This window comes from Megalobrama amblycephala, linkage group LG18 (genome assembly GCF_018812025.1).
Source record: "Megalobrama amblycephala isolate DHTTF-2021 linkage group LG18, ASM1881202v1, whole genome shotgun sequence".
Taxonomy (NCBI): domain Eukaryota; kingdom Metazoa; phylum Chordata; class Actinopteri; order Cypriniformes; family Xenocyprididae; genus Megalobrama; species Megalobrama amblycephala.
Genome location: NC_063061.1, coordinates 36150060 through 36172516, shown reverse-complemented (window position 1 = coordinate 36172516; position 22457 = coordinate 36150060). Strand labels below are relative to the sequence as shown.

At 35.5% G+C, this 22457-nt stretch overlaps 1 protein-coding gene across 2 annotated transcripts in view; it reads left to right on the top strand.

The window, feature by feature from the left end:
* The window catches only part of dym (dymeclin), a 104588-nt gene that overhangs the window by 46882 nt on the left and 35249 nt on the right, over nucleotides 1-22457 (top strand). For both annotated transcript variants that reach the window (XM_048166416.1, XM_048166418.1), the window contains exon 14: nucleotides 16680-16785. In XM_048166416.1, coding sequence (XP_048022373.1) covers nucleotides 16680-16785 — 106 coding nt within the window. The remainder of the gene's footprint in view (nucleotides 1-16679; nucleotides 16786-22457) is intronic.

Here is a 22457-nt window from a genome sequence, read left to right as displayed (position 1 = left end):
ATATTAACAACAATTTAATATGTAAATTATTATTTAAAATATTAGTATTATATTTTTAAAAATGTATTGCAGGTAATGCAAATATATAGAGAATTGCCTTTGAGAATAAAGAGAATTATTGAGAGAGAAAAAAAACTCTGGACAACAACAGAATTTAAATTTAATCACAATTTGAGGGAAAAATTGTTTTCTTATCTTAAAGCTACTAAAATTAACCTTTTTAATTTTTAATATTTAAAAACAAAAAACAGAAAGTGAAAAGAAAGCTCTATTTAAAAAGAGTGCCGAGAATGCATAATGAAAAGATTTACTTTGTTTAGGTGAACCTCCTTTAAAGAGAATGCAATATATTCATAGCAAAGTGAGAATGTAAAAACAGAGTTGAAGAAAACACTACGCTGAAGGTTCTTGTTAAAACTAACAGACCCATCAAACACCTTTGAAGTGCTTAATTTGACAGGTTTAAGATCAAAACAATCAATGCCGCTTTCAAAATAACAATCCGAATCCATCTTCATTCCAATTAGTGCTTCTGATCTCTACCGGTCCACTGAGATCCTTACAGGCGTCACACAATAAATCCATAGCAGTTACAGACCTGCACGAATCTTCCCCTGAACATGCTAACAGGACTCATGGGGTTAACATGGAGAGTTTCTGCATCAGTCAATCACGGCTCTTTATCGAATAACACTTCCTCAAACCTGAGGTTATTTGCAGATCAGACTGAGGGGACAAATTACACCCTTCCACACAAAAAGTAAATTCAGACCTGTTACCACAACTCAAATAAATGCTTGGTTGCAAGTTAAAAATTCTAATTTATTGTTTTAATTAAACCTTTTAAGTTGCAAACATTACTTTGTAGTGTTATATTGACATAATAATCTTAATCATAACATCAACTAAATATATCTATAATTTAAACTCAAAATTCTGCGTTAATTGGCTTTTTTTCTTTTTTTTTTTTAAATTAGGTTGTAGTAACTTATTGAAATTATCTTGATAACGTCAGAAAATATGCAGAAGATTTCTAGTTCCCAGCATGCTTCGCATAGGACTGGATAAGGAAAATAAATGTTGAAATTAAGAGTTAATTCATTTGTTTTTAGTGAAGGGAAAGACCCGTTAGTGTTTAATGCTGTTATGTTTGACATTTAAAAGAGTTTTTGTGGTTATCATTGTGCTGAAGAGCAGATACATGAAGATAAACACTACACTAATGCCAGTGACAAGTAATATCTAACCTGTTCATTAAATATGCATGATAAATAAGTTATGATAGCTGTGGATTTGAACTGAAATAGGTAAGATTAATTGGTTCCAGGGCTACAACTCTGGTAGTTGGACTTAAACTTAAACTTAAAAATTTGTTTATGCTACAAATTAAGTTCCTCGAACTCAATGTAGCTTGTTGCTTAAACATAAATTCACTCAAAGTTGTCATAACTTAAAAAAAAAAGGATGCAAACTGTTGCATTATTTTTTTGTTGTTGTTGAGCCAACATAAAGTATGCATTACATTTTATTATTTTTTTCTATTCTTGTATATATATAATACAAGATATAGAATAGAAAAATGAATTTATTGTTTTATTAGTGCATTAGTGCAATTCTAAACATTAACAAGTTAAAATCAGTATTAATGGCTTTTCAACACTACTTTCTGCTTAGCTTACCAATTAAAATGCTTCTTATTGGATCAATTAAGGATGACATCACACTCATTACATTTTATGGAGAATTTGTAATTTTCTACAAAATGACAAAAAACTAAATTTTGAGACTAAAAATATCATATAATATAATTAAATAATTAATTGAATTAAAATTACTTAATTACTTTAATTACATATAATGAAAATATAAATGTAATTAAATATAATTAAACTATCAATATTAGGTTTTCGTTGTTGAAAAACATTTTTAATACTGCAAAATTTGTTTAGGTGTCCAAACTTTGTGTATCCAAACTTAAAAAAGTCAGAGAATGACAACTTTTTGGCATCATAAGGATCTCTAAACTTTCCAGTCTGTGTGTGTGTGTTTCTCATCTCATCCTGTGGTTTTGGTCTTTTATGGGCAACGGTCATTCCAGCATCAACATCCCATGACACACAATGAACAAGAAATACAACCCCACACACACACACACACACACACACACACACACTGCTTCTGATCTGTGTGGTCCGCATCCAACTCATCTAATGCAGAACTGGCCTCATAACTCTAAATACTTCCTGTCCGCACAGGAAGCAGAATCCTCCAGGCAGCCTGGAGCTATTAAAGTCTTTCAGTACCAAACTTTTACAGACACAGAGGCTTCAAAGAGAAACACACAGTGTTCTTACTCATTTGTGAAGCAGCTGGGTGCTATCTACACCCACCACAGGAAACGCATAAACATTAGACGGAAAAACAATATCCTTAAGACCGGTCTCAATGGAACGGAGACGGCAGACTGCGGTAATACCGGCAACTTGTTAATTTTAGGACAAAACAGGGATTCGTACTTTTTCAGTGAGCAAAGAAGAACTTCTGCAATAAAATGTGATGTATATGTTTGTGAGAAAGAGGGAGAAAGAAAAAAAAATCATAAAAACTGACAGGTCTGGTTTAAAATAAGTCCATCATAACACCATAATGAACTGGTCACTTTAACACATGATGGTAACAAAGAAGTGCTCAAAAACAAAACGCAACTAATCAATGAAAAATAATAGATACTAAAAAGAAGAGACTTTAAAAATTAAACTTTCTTTTTGGGCATAATGGGCTGAACAGAATAAGCTATTTAATACAGGTATTCATAATAATAGAATACAAAATAATTCATAATACATACTATAATACATTTTATCTTTTCAAAAATAATTTGTTTGCTAAATTTTAAAAAAATTCTAAAGAACTTTTTCCAGTATAAAGAACCTTTTGTGCATTTGAAATGTTTCATGGATGTCTTCGTTCATCTTCGGAACACAAATTAAGATATTTTTGATAAAATCCGATTGTTTAGTGAGGACTGCATTGACAGCAAGATAATTAACACTTTCAATGCCCAGAAAGCTACTAAAGATGTATTTTAAACAGTTCATGTGACTACAGTGGTTCAACCTTAATGTTATGAAGCGACAGGAATACTTTGTGCGCTCCAAAAAAAACAAAATAACGACTTTATTCAACAATATCTTGTGATGGGCGATTTCAAAACACCGCTTCATGAAGGTTCGAAGCTTTACGAAACTTTTGTTTTGAATCAGTGGTTCGGAGCGTGTATCAAACTGCCAAAGTCACGCCCCCCAGTGGTGAACCATTGAAATTTCAAAACACTGTTTGATGCATGCTCCGCAATAGAGGCCTCACTGAGCCATCGGATTTCATCAAAAATATCTTAATTTGTGTTCTGAAGATGAACAAAGGTCTTACGGGTGTAGAACGACATGAGGGTGAGTAATTAATGACAGAATTTAATTTTTGGGAGAACTAACCCTTTAAGAGTGTAGTTTCTATGATGAGTATAAGGCATTATAATTGATTGCATAATACAATGCAATTTGGTGTTGTTTAATGTATCATACATTCAAATATATCCATTATGGACATCAAGAACATAAAAACAGACTAATAATGTGTATTATAATGTTTTGTGAACACTATAGGGTTATTATCTTTAACTAAAACTATTAAAAACCTTTTTGTTAATTGAAATAAAGCTGAAATTAAATAAAATCTAACTAAATATCACAACTTAAAGTAAATAAACAGTGAAATAAGTTTAAGCTGGAACTGAAATACAAATAAATATTTAAAATAAGTAAATTAATATTTAAATAATAATAATAATAATGACAAAAACACATAAAATTACTAAAATTAAACTTAACAAACAAACTGAAAATACAAAAAGCTAATTTAAAATATTAAAAAAAAACTATAACAGTATATATAATACTAAAACAACTGTGTGTTTTGTGTGAATTAACAACAACCCCGACCACTGAACATCACATTTACATGATCATCAGCATCTGGTTTGCTTTAAAAGCGTATAAGGTCATAGGAAATAAAGCCTGATGATTGACATTAGCACTTGTACCCGAACTGCAACTCCACCCTTAAATAAAATCTGAGAAAACAGCGTAATTATTCAATTTAGCCACCATAAACACTGACCTTTGCTTACTTGCACATAACCAAAAACTGTCGCTTGGCACGCACAGCTATGCTAACTTATGAGCTAACCGCTAACACCGCCAGTGCGCCACAACTCTACAAAACAGCTTTAAAAGGAAGTTCTGCGCCGCCACTATAATGTACAATTAGTGAGCTTGGCCCTGCGTTCCCCCGTCATTAGCAGAGTTGCTACGGGCATTTATGTAAACTGTACGTGTTGCTACCGCGGGTGAGCATTATCTCCAGCCGCCAGGAACGACTGTGCCAACAGCACACGAGCGCTGCCTGCCAATACCTCTGCCCTCCGCACACTGCAGTGAAGGAACAAATAAAATTAAATGCTGACATTGCTGGAGAAAAAATGGCTGACATTTCAGAAGAACGTGCCATAATGCCGTTTTAGTGCTACATTTTTCTTTTGGCAGGATCACACACTTCCTAATGAGGTAAAATGAAGAGAGAGAGTTTAGTGTGACTGAGGAGAATTTTTGACTGGGTATGTTTGCTGATCAATCTTTTGTAACATTATCCCTACCGTTTGGGGTCAGTAAGAGTTTTTTTTTTTTTTTGGAAAGAAATGAATACTTTTATTCAGCAAGGACGCATTAAATTGATCAAAAGTGACATTTATAATGTTGCAAAAGCTTTGTTTCAGATAAATGCTGTTCTTTTGAACTTTCTATTCAGCAAAGAATCCTGGAAAAAAATTGTGCACAACTGTTTTCAACATTGATAATAATAATAAATGTTTCTTGAGCAGCAAATCAGAATGATTTCTGGAGGATCATGTGACACTGAAGACTGGAGTAATGATGCTGAAAATTCAGCTTTGATCACAGAAATAAATTGCATTTTAAAATATATTCAAATAGAAAACAGTTATTTTAAATTGTAAAAATATTTTACAATATTACTGTTTTTGCTGTATTTTTGATCAAATAAATGAAGCCTTGATGAGCAGAAGAGACTTCTTTTAAAAACGTTAAAAATCTTACTGTTCAAAAACTTTTGACCGTGACCGATAGTGTAAATAAATACAAAATATGATTTCTTTATTTCTTTCTTTTGATTTCAGGGTAAAATATGTTCCTGCATGTACTTGGCAAGTTTTGTGAGATTATTGTGTCATATTAAAGGATTAGTCCACTTTTAAATAAACTTTTCCTGATAATTTACTCACCCCCATGTCATCCAAGATGTCCATGTCTGTCTTTCTTCATTCGAAAAGAAATTAAAGTTTTTGATGAAAACATTCCAGGATTTTTTTTCCATATAGTGGACTTCAATGGGCACCAAACAGTTGAAGGTCATAATTCGTTTCACTGCAGCTTCAAATTGTTCTACACGATCCCAGATGAGAAATAAGGGTCTTATCTAGTGAAACCATCACTCATTTTCTGAAAAAAAATTGAAAATTATATAAGTTTTAACCAGAAATGCTCATCTTGAACTAGCTCTCTTCTTCTTCTCTATTAGAATTCTGGCAGTATAGACACTGCTAAGCATAATACTGCCCTCCACAGGTCAAAGTTTGAACTAATTGTTATATACTATTGAACTAGCATATTGCATATAAAAATTAGTTCAAACTTTGACCTGTGGAGGGCAGTAATACACAATATTTCTTATCTGGGATCATGTTGAACAATTTGAAGCTGCAGTGAAACGAATTATGACCTTCAACTGTTTGGTGCCCATTGAAGTCCACTATATGGAAAAAAATCCAAAAACTTTAATTTCTTTTTGAATGAAGAAAGAAAGACATGGATATCTTGGATGACATGGGGGTGAGTAAATTATCAGGAAAAGTTTACTTAAAAGTGAACTAATCCTTTAAATCAGGGGTTCCCAAACTTTTCAGCCCACGACCCCCAAAATAACGATGCCAGTGACTCGCGACCCCCACTATCCTCGGAGGTGGTTAACGAGTTGTGCACAAAGGCGAACACGCACTAACGCATGTTTCACACATACTCTGCAGTGCGCATTTTTTTCTGTGCCCATATTAACGGATTTCACACTGCACGCGGATGCGGTCCGGCAGTGCGTTCCAGGAGCGGTGCGTCTGCAGCAGTGCAGCGATCATTTACGCGCCGAGTCTATTTTTGCTGTGCTGCACAGCGCTGAATTAAAACGACAGCGCACTGTTCGCATTAAAATAAACATGTATTGACGCGAAAAAACTAGTAATTTCATCATAGATTCATATAGTTCAAAGTCTCTGTTACACAGTTTAAACACGGCTGCCTCGGGTAAAGCAAGGAAAATAACACCTTACCAGGCATTTAGGTGAACAAGGAGACATAAACAATAGCACTCGCCTCTGAAGGTGGAAAAACAGTTCTTTATGACCTGAGGGATTTATTGTAAAAAGATTTAAAAGGAAAGAAAAGACGAGAGTCGCCTGTTTTTGTCTATTTTAAGTTTTTTTTTTTTTTTTTTAAAACGTTTTTGATTTTAACATAAAGCTTACGTTTAAATGTTTTGCCACTTGCGTGAGCAATATATAAATCTAAAGTATTACTTCAGATAAATATAAAGTAATGAAATGAATAAAACGTTTAAATATAGTGCGTTTAAACGTGAAATCTATGAAATATAGTGTAGGCCTATACAAAGAGAATCGCTGTGCTGACAAGCCATATTCAGTAACAACTTTTGGATTTGAAATAAAAATAAGTAAATGTTGTGTTTGTGATACACAGCCATGGATCAGTTGCGCACTGCAAACGCGGCACATGTGAAGCGCGTGCTTCTCCGCTCTCCTCCGCTGCCTCCCTGCGTTTTCTTTTTTGATCGATATTAACCAACGTTTCATTTTGACAAAAATAATATCCAAAGCTTAAAGCCTAAAGAATTACGTGCACATGTCTTAATGTTTAACATGTTGCAGTAAACTGACCTGCTGCAGCTGATGCTGTTGATACTATGTCATTAATCTGTCGTAATCACCTCAGGAGTCACGGCCAAGCGAAAGGAAAATCGAAAGGTTGATGGCTTTTTTTTATTTGCATGGTTTTTGTTTTTAATTTAACTACTATTTTTAGTATTTTGTGACAATTATTGATAGAATATACTATTTCTAATCGTTTAATTATTTTTTATTTTATTATTATTATTATTATTTTTTTTTTTTTTTGATTTCTGGAAATCATCTCGCGACCCCTTCCTCACTGTCTCGCGACCCACCGGGGGGTCGCGACCCCGACTTTGGGAACCACTGCTTTAAATGGTGAAGCGTCTAACCTGTGTTAGGCAGACGGTCATTACTGGAAGCTAGTGATTATAGTCAAGTTATATACATGGATATTTTACTAACAAAAAGCTTCGCTTCACTTCAGAAGGTCTTTATTAACCTTCTGGAGCCGTATGGATTACTTTTATGATGGATGGATGCACATTTTTGGGCTTCAAAATCTTGCCCCCCATTCACTCCCATTATAAAGCTTGGAAGAAACAGAATATTTTTAATATAACTCTGATTGTGTCTGACTGAAAGAAGGTGTCATATACACCTAGGATGGCTTGAGGGTGAGTAAATCATGGGATCATTTTCATTTTTGGGTGAACTAACCCTTTAAGGACTGAACCTGAATTGCATTCAGTCTGTGTGTGTCTTTGGCTCTTTCCACAGGTGTTTTGTGTGCAGAACAACAGAACCTCATGAGTTAAACCCAAAAACACTCTCAATCACACACACCTGATCTGATAGACCTGCTAATCTAAAACACAGACTTGCATATATTAGCAGCTGAAGTGTGTGTGTGTGTGTGTGTGTGTGTGTGTGTGTGTGTGTGTGTGTGTGTGTGTGTGTGTGTGTGTGTGTGTTAAAAGCCCAGGTGAACTGAAGGACCCCCGTTAAACGAGACAGGCGGGGTATTTTTAGCTCAAGAGTGGCTTTAAGTGTCGACAAAGTGCAGCCTGCTGCTTCGTGTGCCATTAGCACAGTGAGAATGCCACCTGCTCCAGACAGAGACTTGAAAATCGACAGACACCAAACGAAGCACTTCAGTTGTCTAAGAACAGACAGACCATGACAGACGCACAGATTTAGCTAGACTGAACGTTCCAGACAGTGTGTGTGTATCAGACAGATCAAAACCCAGACCAGACGGACAGATAGTTCTGTGTGTGTGCCAGCGGGCATTTAATGTGCTCTGACTCTCTCAGTAGGTCACAGTGACATGGTGTTTCATATAAACACTCTCAACTCTGCTGTCTGCCCTTCCTGCTAGATTTGATCCCCAAAATAAATGCAAATCAAACTATAATCTCAGACCGAACGAGTCATGAGCAGCATAACATTTCAAAATAATCATCGACTGATGTTTGAGTTCTCGTCGGCATGGACTTTCTTGTTTTTGCTTGTGGGCTGCTGTTGTTTGCTTTAGAGGAAACAGTTGATAATAAGACCAGAAGGGGATGATAATATTTATGTTCCGATTTATTTTCCTGTTTGCGTGGTGTTTGCTAAGTCAAGCACTGTTGCATATACTTTAAATTTCAGTTTGTGCCGACCTTGATTCCTCAAATCTTGTGTGTTGTTGAGAGGGTGTGTTGTTGCTTTACTAAATGATCAGATGCATGATTTATCCTGGATGAGGAAGCTCTTTTGGGTCAGTATATCCCAGAATGCCCTAGCAACCACTTAGCAACACCCTGGCAACACACTAGAACAGTCTAGCATCATGGTGGTGAGTTTTGTTCCAGGGTTATTATCATTAACTAAAACAAAAAACAAACTTAAAACAACATAAAAATGTCAATACTTGAAATAAACATTAAATGGAATAAAATATAAAACCCTTAAACTTATTTTATTTCAGCTAGTTGCCAAGGCAAAATGTATCATATTCATTTAGTAGTACTAAAATAATTAAATCTAAATAAACCAATAAAAATGACAAAATGACACTATAAAATTACTAAAATTTAAATTTAAAATGAAACCAGAAAATATAAAAATAGACTTTAATTCAAAATATTAACACAAACTGTAGTAGTATATCAGCGATGATAATAAAGCACTGTTTTGTACCAGCAAACACCACCCAGATTTTCCTGTGGAAATGTGACGGTGTATTTTGGAGGATATTGTTTCACAGCAGATGGTGGCGGATGAGTTGATCCGACTCTAATTTGACACAAACTATAATGACATGTTGTTGTTTTTCTCCATGATGCAAGATGTTTTTAGCTGTCAGAATAAAAATCCATGACTGAAAATTATAGCAGCAGCCATCACAGTCAGATTTTTGATGAACATCAATGCAGCATATAGACACAACACACATGATCACATGCACAGGTAATAAAATATGTAATCCTACAGAATATTAGCTAACTGCATACTGTACAATATGTGTTTATATATATATAATATAATATATATGGGTTATTGACGAATAAGGTTTTTAAAAGTGTAAAAAAACAATGGAGATATAATCAGTTTTGAAGTTTTAAGTGTTAACAATGAGATTATGTGGTTTTATAATCAATTAACACTGCTTTTGTCATTTTTTTACAAGTTGGACAAAATTTGTCACCAAAAAAGTCATTCGGTTTAATCATAATTTTGACAATTTATATTTAGTACAAGTTTTTTAAATATTACAACATTTTCCATGTTTTATAGCGGTTGTACCGAATGACGTGATGTTTTGGGACATGCGTATGAGTGAGTGAAAACATGAATTTATCAAATAGTTAAGAGAGAGTTAGTTACTTTGCTTCATGATCATGTGGTCCTTTGCAGGTGTCTGAATGATGTCACATCCTGTCACATGATATTGAGCGCATGACTTGATCCAGAATGATCCCTTTATATTGGTTACTCCGAATGACATCAATGAAGTTCATTTTTCCGGACATTCTTTCTCATAACAAAACAACGACTTCTACACATAATTTTAATACCGTTTTGCACTATGTTGATATATGATGTTATAAAATCATGCCGGAATAAAAAATATATACATTTATTACATTTTAAGATGTTTTAATCACAAATGGCTGTATTGGCCTTTGGACGGTTAAACCGAATGACCTTTTGACACTTCAAAATCTTTAAAATACCTTTATATGTAGCAAAATATAATCAATAAAAGAGATCTAGTTGTACTACCTTACATACTTTGGATGTTATATTTTAATTTTTTATTATTTATTAAGGCCTTTGGACAAAAAAATGACCCGTCAAGTCATAGACCCATATATATATATATATATATATATATATATATATATATATATATATATATATATATATATATATATATATAATTAATATTAGCAATCAACTAAACATGCAAAATATGTTAGAACACTAAATTGAACTACTACTGAGTGTTTATTGTTGAAACTTGCTGTTTCACGGACTACGTTTTCATGCACGGACGTCACGGTTTCAGTTAATGCAGTCAGACAACGAATACAGTCAGTCACGGGCGATCCAAACTCCAATCCAGAAGGGGGCGTGCATTGTAATGCAACGCTGTTTGCTAACCGCCACAACAGGAAAAAGAGCAGAAGAATTTGCGCATGCGACTCAGCGCTTGAACACAAAGTCCACTAGATGGTGCATACGCGTCTAATGTGTCTTTCTGCGCTCACAGACAAAGGATTATACTTTGAAAGGCTCACACTCTCAGCTGTGTGGGGAAAATTAAGTATTGGAGGATTAGGCTTAAGCTTTGAATGTTTAAATATAGTTTTAAGTGGAGCAAATTGTAACACTCCTAATGCACAAGTTTTATTTTTCATTCTGTTTATTTTGCACTTTCATAACACAAGATGCTTTTCAGCTTTTGTAGCTGATTGTGGTCAAATACCTTTTGTTTTTATCAGCCCTGTTTACTGCTTAGTGCTCAATACACTATAGGAGGCTGTACTGACCAACTAGGGGACTAAATATTGCTAGGTGGAACAAACTGTGATTTGCACTACTGTCTGTTCAAAATAAATGAAAGGAAACCTTGCATTGTGGATTTGTTCCTTTGTCCTGCAACACTTTAGTTTAGGTTTCAGTTCTCACTATTAACTAGTTGCTTATTAGCATGCATATTAGCAAGATATTCGCTGTTTATTAGTACTTATAAAGCAGATATTAATGCCTTATTCTGCATGACCATATTCCACATCTCTTAATCCTACCCAAAAATTAAACTTAACAACTACCTTACTATTAGCAAGCAGTAATTAGGTGTTTATTGAGGCAAAATTCGTAGTTAATAGTGAGAATTGGACCCTAAACTAAAGTGTGACCATGTTTCCTATTCTACCAAAATCGTACTGAACCGTGACACCAAAACTGAGGTACGTACCGGACTGTGACTTCTGTGTACCGTTACACCCCTAATATAAATATATACAGTATATTCATAAATTATTCATTACTTAGCTCAATAATATATTAATAATGTAACTGCAATTACTTTATGGTTTATTCATTTTGCAGAACATTTGCATAATTCTCATTCTGCAATTCTAGTAAGAGCAGTACGATAGTATGCAGTTCTAAACATGCTCAAGGATTGTAAGAGTATGTTTTGTATGACTGCTTCATATGGTTAGAGCTCAAGGCATGTGCCGTCCTTTAGTGATTGATGAGGTCATCATTATGAGACGCATTAATCCTTCCCATCATGCCTGCTGCTCTCCATCACCCCACATGCACAGCACTTCCATTGTCTTTCACCTACGTACTTACACACGCTCCGGCAGACAAGAAGGATTTGAAGGTCATCACATAGTGAGGGAACTCATTACCCATGATTCATGTTTAATTCTGCCTTTAACATACAAAGATTGGCTCATCTCAGGCTGGCTATTATTACACACACTTACTAGGAGGAGTCCAGGTCACAAAGGTGTTAATGTGGGTATATGTATGCATGTGAGAATGATTTTTGACTTAAAACATGATGACATAGTAAACTGCCTACCTAGACAGCATCTGACAATCCCAGAATGCACTGCAACAAGCTCAGTGGGAAAGAGAAGTGATGCTTGTATTTGCTTCAATAATAGAAATTATCGATGCAAATAGTTCTAGTAGTATTTATTAATATTTTGAATTGACTTTTATTCATTTTTTTCAGTTTTAATTTTAAGTTTTAGTAATGTTTATGTGCTTTTTGTCATTTTTAGTTTTTATATTTCTATTTAACTTTAATTTATTTTAGTTTAGTTTTACTAATTTTAGTACTACAAGGTTTTTTTTTTAAGTTTTTCATTTAATATTTGTTTTATTTGTATTTAAGCTTGTTTCCGCCACTAAATAAAACGGGTAATGGTGACTTTTTATCTTATAATTCTGACTTTTTTCTCGCAATTGCGAGTTTGCATCACCATTCTGACGTTATTTCTCAGAATTGTGAGATTTAAACTCTCAATTTCAAGTTATAAAGTCAGAATTGCGAGTTATAAAGTCAGAATTGCGTTATAAAGTCAGAATTGTGAGTTATAAAGTCAGAATTGCGAGTTATAAAGTCAGAATTGCGAGATATAAAGTCAGAATTGCGTTATAAAGTCAGAATTGCGAGATATACAGGTGCTGGTCATATAATTAGAATATCATCAAAAAGTTGATTTATTTCACTAATTCCATTCAAAAAGTGAAACTTGTATATTATATTCATTCATTACACACAGACTGATATATTTCAAATGTTTATTTCTTTTAATTTTGATGATTATAACTGACAACTAAGGAAAATCCCAAATTCAGTATCTCAGAAAATTAGAATATTGTGAAAAGGTTCAATATTGAAGACAACTGGTGCCACACTCTAATCAGCTAATTAACTCAACACACCTGCAAAGGCCTTTAAATGGTCTCTCAGTCTAGTTCTGTAGGCTACACAATCATGGGGAAGACTGCTGACTTGACAGTTGTCCAAAAGATGACCGTTGACACCTTGCACAAGGAGGGCAAGACACAAAAGGTCATTGCAAAAGAGGCTGGCTGTTCACAGAGCTCTGTGTCCAAGCACATTAATAGAGAGGCGAAGGGAAGGAAAAGATGTGGTAGAAAAAAGTGTACAAGCAATAGGGATAACCGCACACTGGAGAGGATTGTGAAACAAAACCCATTCAAAAATGTGGGGGAGATTCACAAAGAGTGGACTGCCGCTGGAGTCAGTGCTTCAAGAGCCACTACGCACAGACATACGCAAGACGTGTTTCAGCTGTCGCATTCCTTGTGTCAAGCCACTCTTGAACAACACAGTGTCAGAAGCGTCTAAAGACAAAAAGGACTGGACTGCAGCTGAGTGGTCCAAAGTTATGTTCTCTGATGAAAATAAATTTTGCATTTCCTTTGGAAATTAGGGTCCCAGAGTCTGGAGGAAGAGAGGAGAGGCACACAATCCACGTTGCTTGAGGTCCAGTGTAAAGTTTCCTCAGTCAGTGATGGTTTGGGGTGCCATGTCATCTGCTGGTGTTGGTCCACTGTGTTTTCTGAGGTCCAAGGTCAACGCAGCCGTATACCAGGAAGTTTTAGAGCACTTCATGCTTCCTGCTGCTGACCAACTTTATGGAGATGCAGATTTCATTTTCCAACAGGACTTGGCACCTGCACACAGTGCCAAAGCTACCAGTACCTGGTTTAAGGACCATGGTATCCCTGTTCTTAATTGGCCAGCAAACTCGCCTCACCTTAACCCCATAGAAAATCGATGGGGTATTGTGAAGAGGAAGATGCGATATGCCAGACCCAACAATGCAGAAGAGCTGAAGGCCACTATCAGAGCAACATGGGCTCTCGTAACACCTGAGCAGTGCCACAGACTGATCGACTCCATGCCACGCCGCATTGCTGCAGTAATTCAGGCAAAAGGAGCCCCAACTAAGTATTGAGTGCTGTACATGCTCATACTTTTCATGTTCATACTTTTCAGTTGGCCAAGATTTCTAAAAATCCTTTCTTTGTATTGGTCTTAAGTAATATTCTAATTTTCTGAGATACTGAATTTGGGATTTTCCTTAGTTGTCAGTTATAATCATCAAAATTAAAAGAAATAAACATTTGAAATATATCAGTCTATGTGTAATGAATGAATATAATATACAAGTTTCACTTTTTGAATGTAATTAGTGAAATAAATCAACTTTTTGATGATATTCTAATTATATGACCAGCACCTGTAAAGTCAGAATTGCGAGTTATAAAGTCAGAATTGCGAGATATAAAGTCAGAATTGTGAGATATAAAGTCAGAATTGCGAGATATAAAGTCAGAATTGCGAGTTATAAAGTCAGAATTGCGAGTTATAAAGTCAGAATTGCGAGATATAAAGTCAGAATTGCGAGTTATAAAGTCAGAATTGCGAGATATAAAGTCAGAATTGCGAGTTATAAAGTCAGAATTGCGTGATATGAAGTCAGAATTGCGAGTTATAAAGTCAAAATTGTGTGATATAAAGTCAGAATTGTGTGACAAAGTCAGAATTGCAAGATATAAAGTCACAATTTTGACTTAAAAAACTTTAAAAAACATCAGTCTTTTTTCCCTCACAATTGCACATTATAACACGCTTTTGTGACTTTATATCTCACAATTCAGACTTTGTAACTCGCAATTCTGACTTTATATCTCGCAATTCTGACTTTATAACTCACAATTCTGAGGGAAAAAAGTCAGAATTGTGGGATATTAACTCGCAATTACCCTTTTTATTTTTTATTTATATTTACATGGCAAAGATTGTGACTGAGGCTTTTGTAAAAAAAAAAAAAAAATCATACAAATACAATATAAGTTGTTGGAAACTTTTAGCCTGGTTTCTATCATTTTAACTCTCAGAGCGAGGTAGAAATTCTTCAGAAGATCATGCTGTCCTGTAGGCTTTTGTCTCCCTGAGTCTAAAATGTGACCCATTTTTCTGTCGAGCTGGATTTGAGAAACTCAAGTCTGGAGGTTTTTCTGATCCAGCCCTCGTGCCCAGACCTGAGAGAAAACTCTGACCCAAATTACACACTGTACAAACTTAAGCTTCATTAAAAGAGCTCTGAAACCAGAGCACAGTCCCAAAGCCTAGTGAGCTGCTTAGAACTTTTATAGCTGTCATGGAACCTGACTGTGAAGTGACTGACGCAGGCAGCAACTCGACTTGCTATTGGCTTCAATTTAAAGCATTTTTATTCATTGAAATAAAGCAGAAATAAAATATATATAATTTCTGTCATTAATTACTCACCCTCATGTTGTTCCAAACTTGTAAAACATTTGTTTCATGGCCCAGAGAGGTATTAAAGACAGTGTTAAAATATAATCCATGTGACTGCAGTGGTTCAACCTTTAAGTTTCAAAGCGATGAGAATACTTTTTATGCGCCAAAAAAGCAAAACAAAAATAATTTATTAAACAAATTCTTCCCTGTCAGTCTCCTACACAGTTGACGTAGTGAACGCAGTTCTGCGCTTCTGTGTTTATGTCCGAACGCCGGCTCAGTATTGGCTGACACTGTTCATGTGAGCAATGTGACTGGCCAATACTGAGTCTGCATTCTATCGTAGAACATGGGAATGTGTTCACTACATAGGAGACTACAAAAATAATGTGTTTTTAAACACACAAAACCTTTTTATAGATCATTTTTAGTGTTGAATGAGATGCAAGCATATTTATAATCAGCATTTCTCTTGCTTTGCCTGCCATCTTTCTCTGAGCTCAGTACATTGCTTTGTGGGATTGCCTCCAGGAAGAATAGAGGGTATGCATTGACATCACTTTCCCGCGGGAACACACTCCCTCAGCTGGACTAAGTGGCAAAAGAACCTGCTGCATGACTGGATTTTAGATTGTCAATACAATATATAACAATACAATATATAGGGTATGACTTTACCCCAAAATCCAACGATTTGACACAAAATGATAACTGCAAATCCACGTTTCTCTGCCTGGAGTCCAGTTGTTTCTGTGAATTGCAGCGATTCCTTTGCTTCTCTTTTCTGTAGCTTTCGGCAGTCTGTAAAAATATACCTCAGATTTCTTGTCAAATCTATTTGTACAGTCAATCGCAAAGCTCTTTCCCGTTTTAGATGTGTTTTGTGTGTTTTTCGTGGCATTCACGCTGAAAACAAATGCTGCCACTCAGTCTTTTGCCACTCAGTGGGCGTAACCGCAGTTATACGGTTGGCCAACGGTGACGTCACATGCATACCCTCTATACATTATTTTTTTCCAAAGCAAGGTATCATCGAAGGCAGCATATTTAAGTTGCCTACCTTTATGAACAGTCTTTGCATGGGCAGCATCGCCTAAGATGCAATTTCTCATCTCATAGGCAGATGAGGAGATTATGATCTTGTACGTCAGAAAATCTGGTAGGCAAAGCAAACGCAGCACTGCTACGAGAGTGTCGTTCATCACCGTGACATGCTGTTTTGATTTTCTGCTGATAGTGTGACAGATGAGACAAATACAATCTTGTGAATTGATTTCAAGCAAGATTTTGTGGTTCTAACTCTCCCTTTCTCTCTCTCGCTTTTTCTCTCAGTTTGTTTGCTCTGCTGTCAAAGAAGCACAATAAAGTTTTGGAGCAGGCGACCCAGTCCTTGCGTGGGCCTCTGGGAGCAGACGACAGGACCGTCCTGCCTGACTATGTGAGTCAATACCTCAATTCGCTGATTCACATTTACCGATCAGGGCTTGAGCATTTCATGCATTTATGACTAAAAATAGATGTGTGTGAACTGCATTAAGGACTGCATAAATATACATAAATAAAAAGTAGGTCTCTGTGGCTTCTTAAAAAGTCATATTTCATATTTAAGGTCATTAAAAGTCTTAAATGGAGTAACAAAAGTCTTAATTATCTTTTTAAGTGGTCTTAAATTTGGGGCCGTAAAACAGGAATCGTGATTTGGCTTAAGGTGATTATTAAACTTCAAAAGGCTATAATATGAGTGCTGCACATTTAAAAGTAAAAACGCGGTGCTGTTGCTGCTTCAGGGACATGCCAATTAATTACTTATGATTTACTGTTGATGAATTATGACAACATTTAATGTTTATATTTAAATGGTTTTAAAAGAGCATATTTTGTCTCTCCCCATCGGTTTAAATGAGCATATGGAAGTAGTGAATACATTTCAAAATAAGAGTCCCCTTGCATTTCTGCTTGTTTATAAATCCCGCATTATGCAAAACATATTTTTTCTGGTTTTTATTGGTATTTAATGGCACAACAAGCTTCTTCCTGGGTTGGTGACATCACTAACCCTAAAATTTACATAAACCCCGCCCCCAGGAACACGCATCAAAGGGGGTGGGGCCATCTTAATCAGCTTTAGAGAAGAGGAAGAGTTTCAGTCTTCAATGAGGGTCAATTAAACGCTGGATTTGCACAAAAGATTAACATGACGGCACATGCTAGTGGATGAGTTGAATCAACTCCACAGCAACTACATCAATTTATCCACTAACCATTCAGAAACGTCTAAAAGTTGTAACTTCTTCCTGAGTCTCTCCATCAGTGTCGACTCCGGTTTGAACAATGTAAGGCTGAACACCGTTAATGACAATCCTCATTTCGGCTGCGTGAGATTCTCCAGCTTTGTTGTTGTTGAGCTGTTAAAGCTCCGCCCTCTTCTGGAAAGGGGGCGGGAGCAGCAGCATATTTGCATTTAAAGGGACACACACAAAAACGGCGTGTTTTCACTCACACCCAAATAGGGGCAAAGTTGACAAGCTAATAAATGATCTGTGGGGTATTTTGAGCTGAAACTTCACAGACACATTCTGGACACCAGAGACTTATATGACTTCTTGTGAAAAGGGGCATAAAGGTCCCCTTTAAATAAAACTATTTTTCTTGTGAATGTTTCCTTGTATCCTTTCTTAAGAAAAAAACTAATTATTTGATCATTGCGCTCCTAAACTGTTTTTAATTTTCAAATTAGAAGCACATGTGCTCCTTGGGAAAAATAAACATCAAGCCCTGCCTATACACATTTGCTTTGGCTTCAGCTTGTGATTTGATGTTAAAATGAGGTGTAAACAGCAACCTTGACATGATCTTAGAGCATCATTAGTCCTCTATCTCCATATGACATGTGTCAGTGTGTGTGTGTGTGTGTGTGTGTGTGTGTCTCCAGACAGCAGACAGTCCTTCTGGCTAGACATAAAGACACATAGTAGACATAAAGGGAGGGCGGAGCTTGGGAGGAAAGTGGGAGGGGCTGTTTCAGGAGGTCATTTAGGTCAGTGGATTCGACCCTAGAGGGCAGCAGCCAACCTGCTCTGCCGCCCCCTAGAGAGGGGGCAGGGTGTCTGGGACAATAGGGATGTAAATGGAGTGTGTTTGAGATGATGGGAGTCTTCAGTGTGTGTGTGTGTGTGTGTGTGTGTTTGTTCCACAAACAGCCTGAGGCCGGAGCCTTGCAGATGTCTGCTATGTGTCTGGGTGGGTCAGACTGCTGTCTGCTGTCCTGATTAAGCCCCACACCCCTGCTTTGTGTCTCTTACTTCTTCTATTCACATCTATTCCTCTTCATCTGTCCATCTGTCTCTCTCTGTCTATCTGAATATCTTCACTCACACTCCCTTTTCCATCAGTTTCCACACAGTTCCACTGAATGATGACATCACTTGCTATGTTACTACATAACCTGCCCACAAAAAAACAAACATGTGCATTGCAGTCTTCATTTATGACACACTCCAAGTTTTGGAGAGCATATTTTAACACCCAAAGTCATTTAATTTAGCATCTTTATTCCATCATAATCTCTGATGAATCATTCAGAAGTTATAACAATGTTTAACAAATAAAATTCATAGTAATCCATTATAAATAAATAAGATATGTGAAAATTATTATTATTTATATATTGTTTTTTATTTTTCTTAATATAAAAAGAAATATAATAAAATAAGTGTTTAGAAGTTCATACCAATCAATTATTATAAATTGCAACAAAAAAAATATTTTTATTATTTAAATAATAATAGTTATAATAATAATAATAATAATTTTGATGATTAAAAATAATAATTATTAATTACTCCTATTAATTGATTATCAGTAATAATAGTAAAAATTCCATTATGAGCTCTGATGATGCATTCAGAAGGTTTTTGTAAATAAAAAAACAGTAGTTATTTCAGTTATTATTAATTATAAAAGATTAATTAAAATATAAAAATATAATTATTGTTTTTAATATTATACATTATTAAATAATAATGATAATTATTATAATATAATATAATTATTATTATTTTTATTAATATAATAAGAAATAAGCATTTAGAAGTTTTTAAATTAGTAAAATTCATACCAATTAATTTAATTGTAAAAATATATATATATAAAATCATTATCATTATTTATATTATTTAAATAATATTAGTAATAATAATTATTATTATTATGATGATGATTAAAAATAATAATTATTATTATTCTCCATTAAATATAATTTATTATCAGTAATAATAGTAAAAATGCAATCATGAGCTCTGATGAAGCGTTCTGAAGGTATTTAAGTAAAAAAAACAGTAGTTATTTAAATTAGTAATCAATTATTATTCATTATTAAAGATGAATAAAAATATAATTATTGTTTTGAATATTATGTATAATTTAATAATAATGATAATATGTATTTATTTATTGTTTTATTTGAGATGGACAGAAAACTGAGATGTACTAATAAAATTATTAAATAGCTGTACAGCATGATTTAAGCGATTAAATAGCTGTGAAGCTTGATAATTAGAGTTATACAATTAGAGTATTCGTCCCAAGTGTCATTATTACAGAAGTGATTTAGGTTTGTTTTGTTGTTGTTGTTTTGAAAACTTGAACATTGTTTAAAAACCAATGCTGAGTCACTTTTCCCAGAACCTCCTTTTCTTCAGTAGAATCTGGCTCTGTGTTCCGGCTCTGTCTGTTTCTCAGAGGAGTTTTATGGGAAGGATGTCCTAAACGGGAGTTATCAAGCACGAGTTTAGACTACATTAGATTTTGCAATCCTTTTCTTTGTCATATCTTATAAGACAAACAACATTCACACACACACACACACTGTTTTTGTCTGCTGTCACTGTTATCGCCATGGGATTTCCTTCAATCTATGGGAACAGATGCAGTTTGTGATGTTAAGACTGTGTGTCTGTACATACAGAGCTTTTAAAACCTCTTATGAAATGGATATCGCCAGCTATCTCAAATCTGACTGAATGGGATGCTTTCCAAGACGTAAAGCAGCTGATATGCATATGAAAATGAGAAAATTCAGCTAATGCTTATTTTATTTGAAGTAATAAAAGCTATTTTATGGTTTAAGCTGTAGTTAACTATGATAACCCTGATCTGTGCAAAAAGAGAGACAGACTTCAGTGCGACGATTATGTCTCAGTGTCTTAATACAGGTCAGAAAATGACCCATTTTCCATCTCCCTAAAGACACCTGTCTCTTCTTCTGCCCTTCTTTTCCTCCCTCGTCTCCTCACGATTGTGTGATTCTCTTCTCATCTCTGCCATTTAAAGGCTCTTTTGATTGTCGCAGCAGCAGCTGAAGCGTTTACAGTTTTCCTGAACCCCTCCAAAAGCCGATATGTAGTCCAGCGCTCAGTTTCTGATCAGAATGTGTCAAAACCGGTGTTCAAATCTCAGTGAAGCAAAGCATCTGATTTACCTTAAAGATGAACATCCATTTGTTCCGTCTCACTTCCGTGACTTACCTGACTGTTGCCATGGCAACAGTCGTCTACTTCTTGGCATCGCTGACCTGACCTTTGACCCCTGACCTCTGCTTGAGAGCAAAGGGGCTTGTAACCATGGAGACAGGAGTTTGCCTCTTACTGGCTTAGATGGTATTGACATCACAGTCATTAGCTGATCATTAGACCACACACACACACACACGCGCGCTCATGCACGTATGCACACAGACAGATGACTAATGACTGTCTGGCACTGGATGCATGTGCACTTCCTGTTCTTTTCTGTCTACTTCTGAATTACATACACGCAATTTGATTTTCAGTAACATCATTCTCTGTCTCTCTCTAGGTTTATGAGTCATATTGGCTGACGGTTAGTGTTGTAAACAAACCCCTTACCATAAGTATTAAACTTTGGTGCATATCCCACACTGTTCGGATTTCTCCAGCAACCACATAGTGACGCCCTTGCAACCTCCCGGAATCCGGCAACCGCATTGATCAGGCTGATTCGAATAAACGCAGTTTAATGTTTTTACATGCGTCAATTGAAACAGGCATCAATTTATTATAGTGTACAGTGGGGTTTGCACAGTCGAAACTTTAATTCTTTGCCATGATGCTTTTTCATGAATTGAGAAATCAACTTTTCCTTGAGCTTTTGATATATGAGAGGTCATCGTACTATAAGAATATCCTGTAAGTTTCAGAACTGAAAACTCCCTTGTTATAAAAGCTTTTATTGACACCAGGCCCAGCGAACGACTCGTCCTGGAACGTGCCAATAGTAAAACGCCGCTTCCGCAGAAGAAATGAACACCTACTTCATCATTGCATCATTAGCCCCGTCCACTTAGTGAGATGTTAATGAGATGAGGAGGAGAGAAGAGCGATACATTACCTTTCAAAGGATCCTAATGCTAGGAATATGGTGAGTTATTTTCAACAAAGTGAATGTCTCAGTTGAGCTTTATTTATTTGTATTCGGTAAATTTCACTGTGGATTCTTTGGTAAATCAATCGCATTTCGGCGCAGGCTTTGCAAACGGACTTTTTACAAAATGGACTCGACAGTAATGCAACAACATGTCAGTAACTGTGTTAATTCTAATGCCTGATCTGATATTAATGATTCATGTACAGTCAGATGTTCTTTGTCTGTGTGTCAGTAAATCAAACCAGTGACTAAATGCTCAACTTCATGTTAATTCTCTTAGTAGGATGAAAATAATCTGTTATTTAAACATTGGTTAAATTACATACGGAAAGCGATCAAAGAACGCTCCCTTTACAATCGCTGGAGCTGTCAATCAAACAGCGCGAGTTTATCAGTGACTGAGTTCTGGACTCGCGCCAAAACTCCCGTTTTATTCAACGAATCTCTTAGTTACATCACATTTGCACTGTTAGTTATGATGAAAGCATTCGTTAGTGTGCAGAAATCGAGTTGCAATGATGAGATCACTGCTTTCAACTGCTCAGCAACATGTCTGTGATTGACTACAATGTTCATCACTGCAACCTTTCATGCCACGATCTAAATATAATTAACCTTGAGAGCTGTAATAACAAAAAACATGCTAAAAGTTTTCAAAAGAGTAAT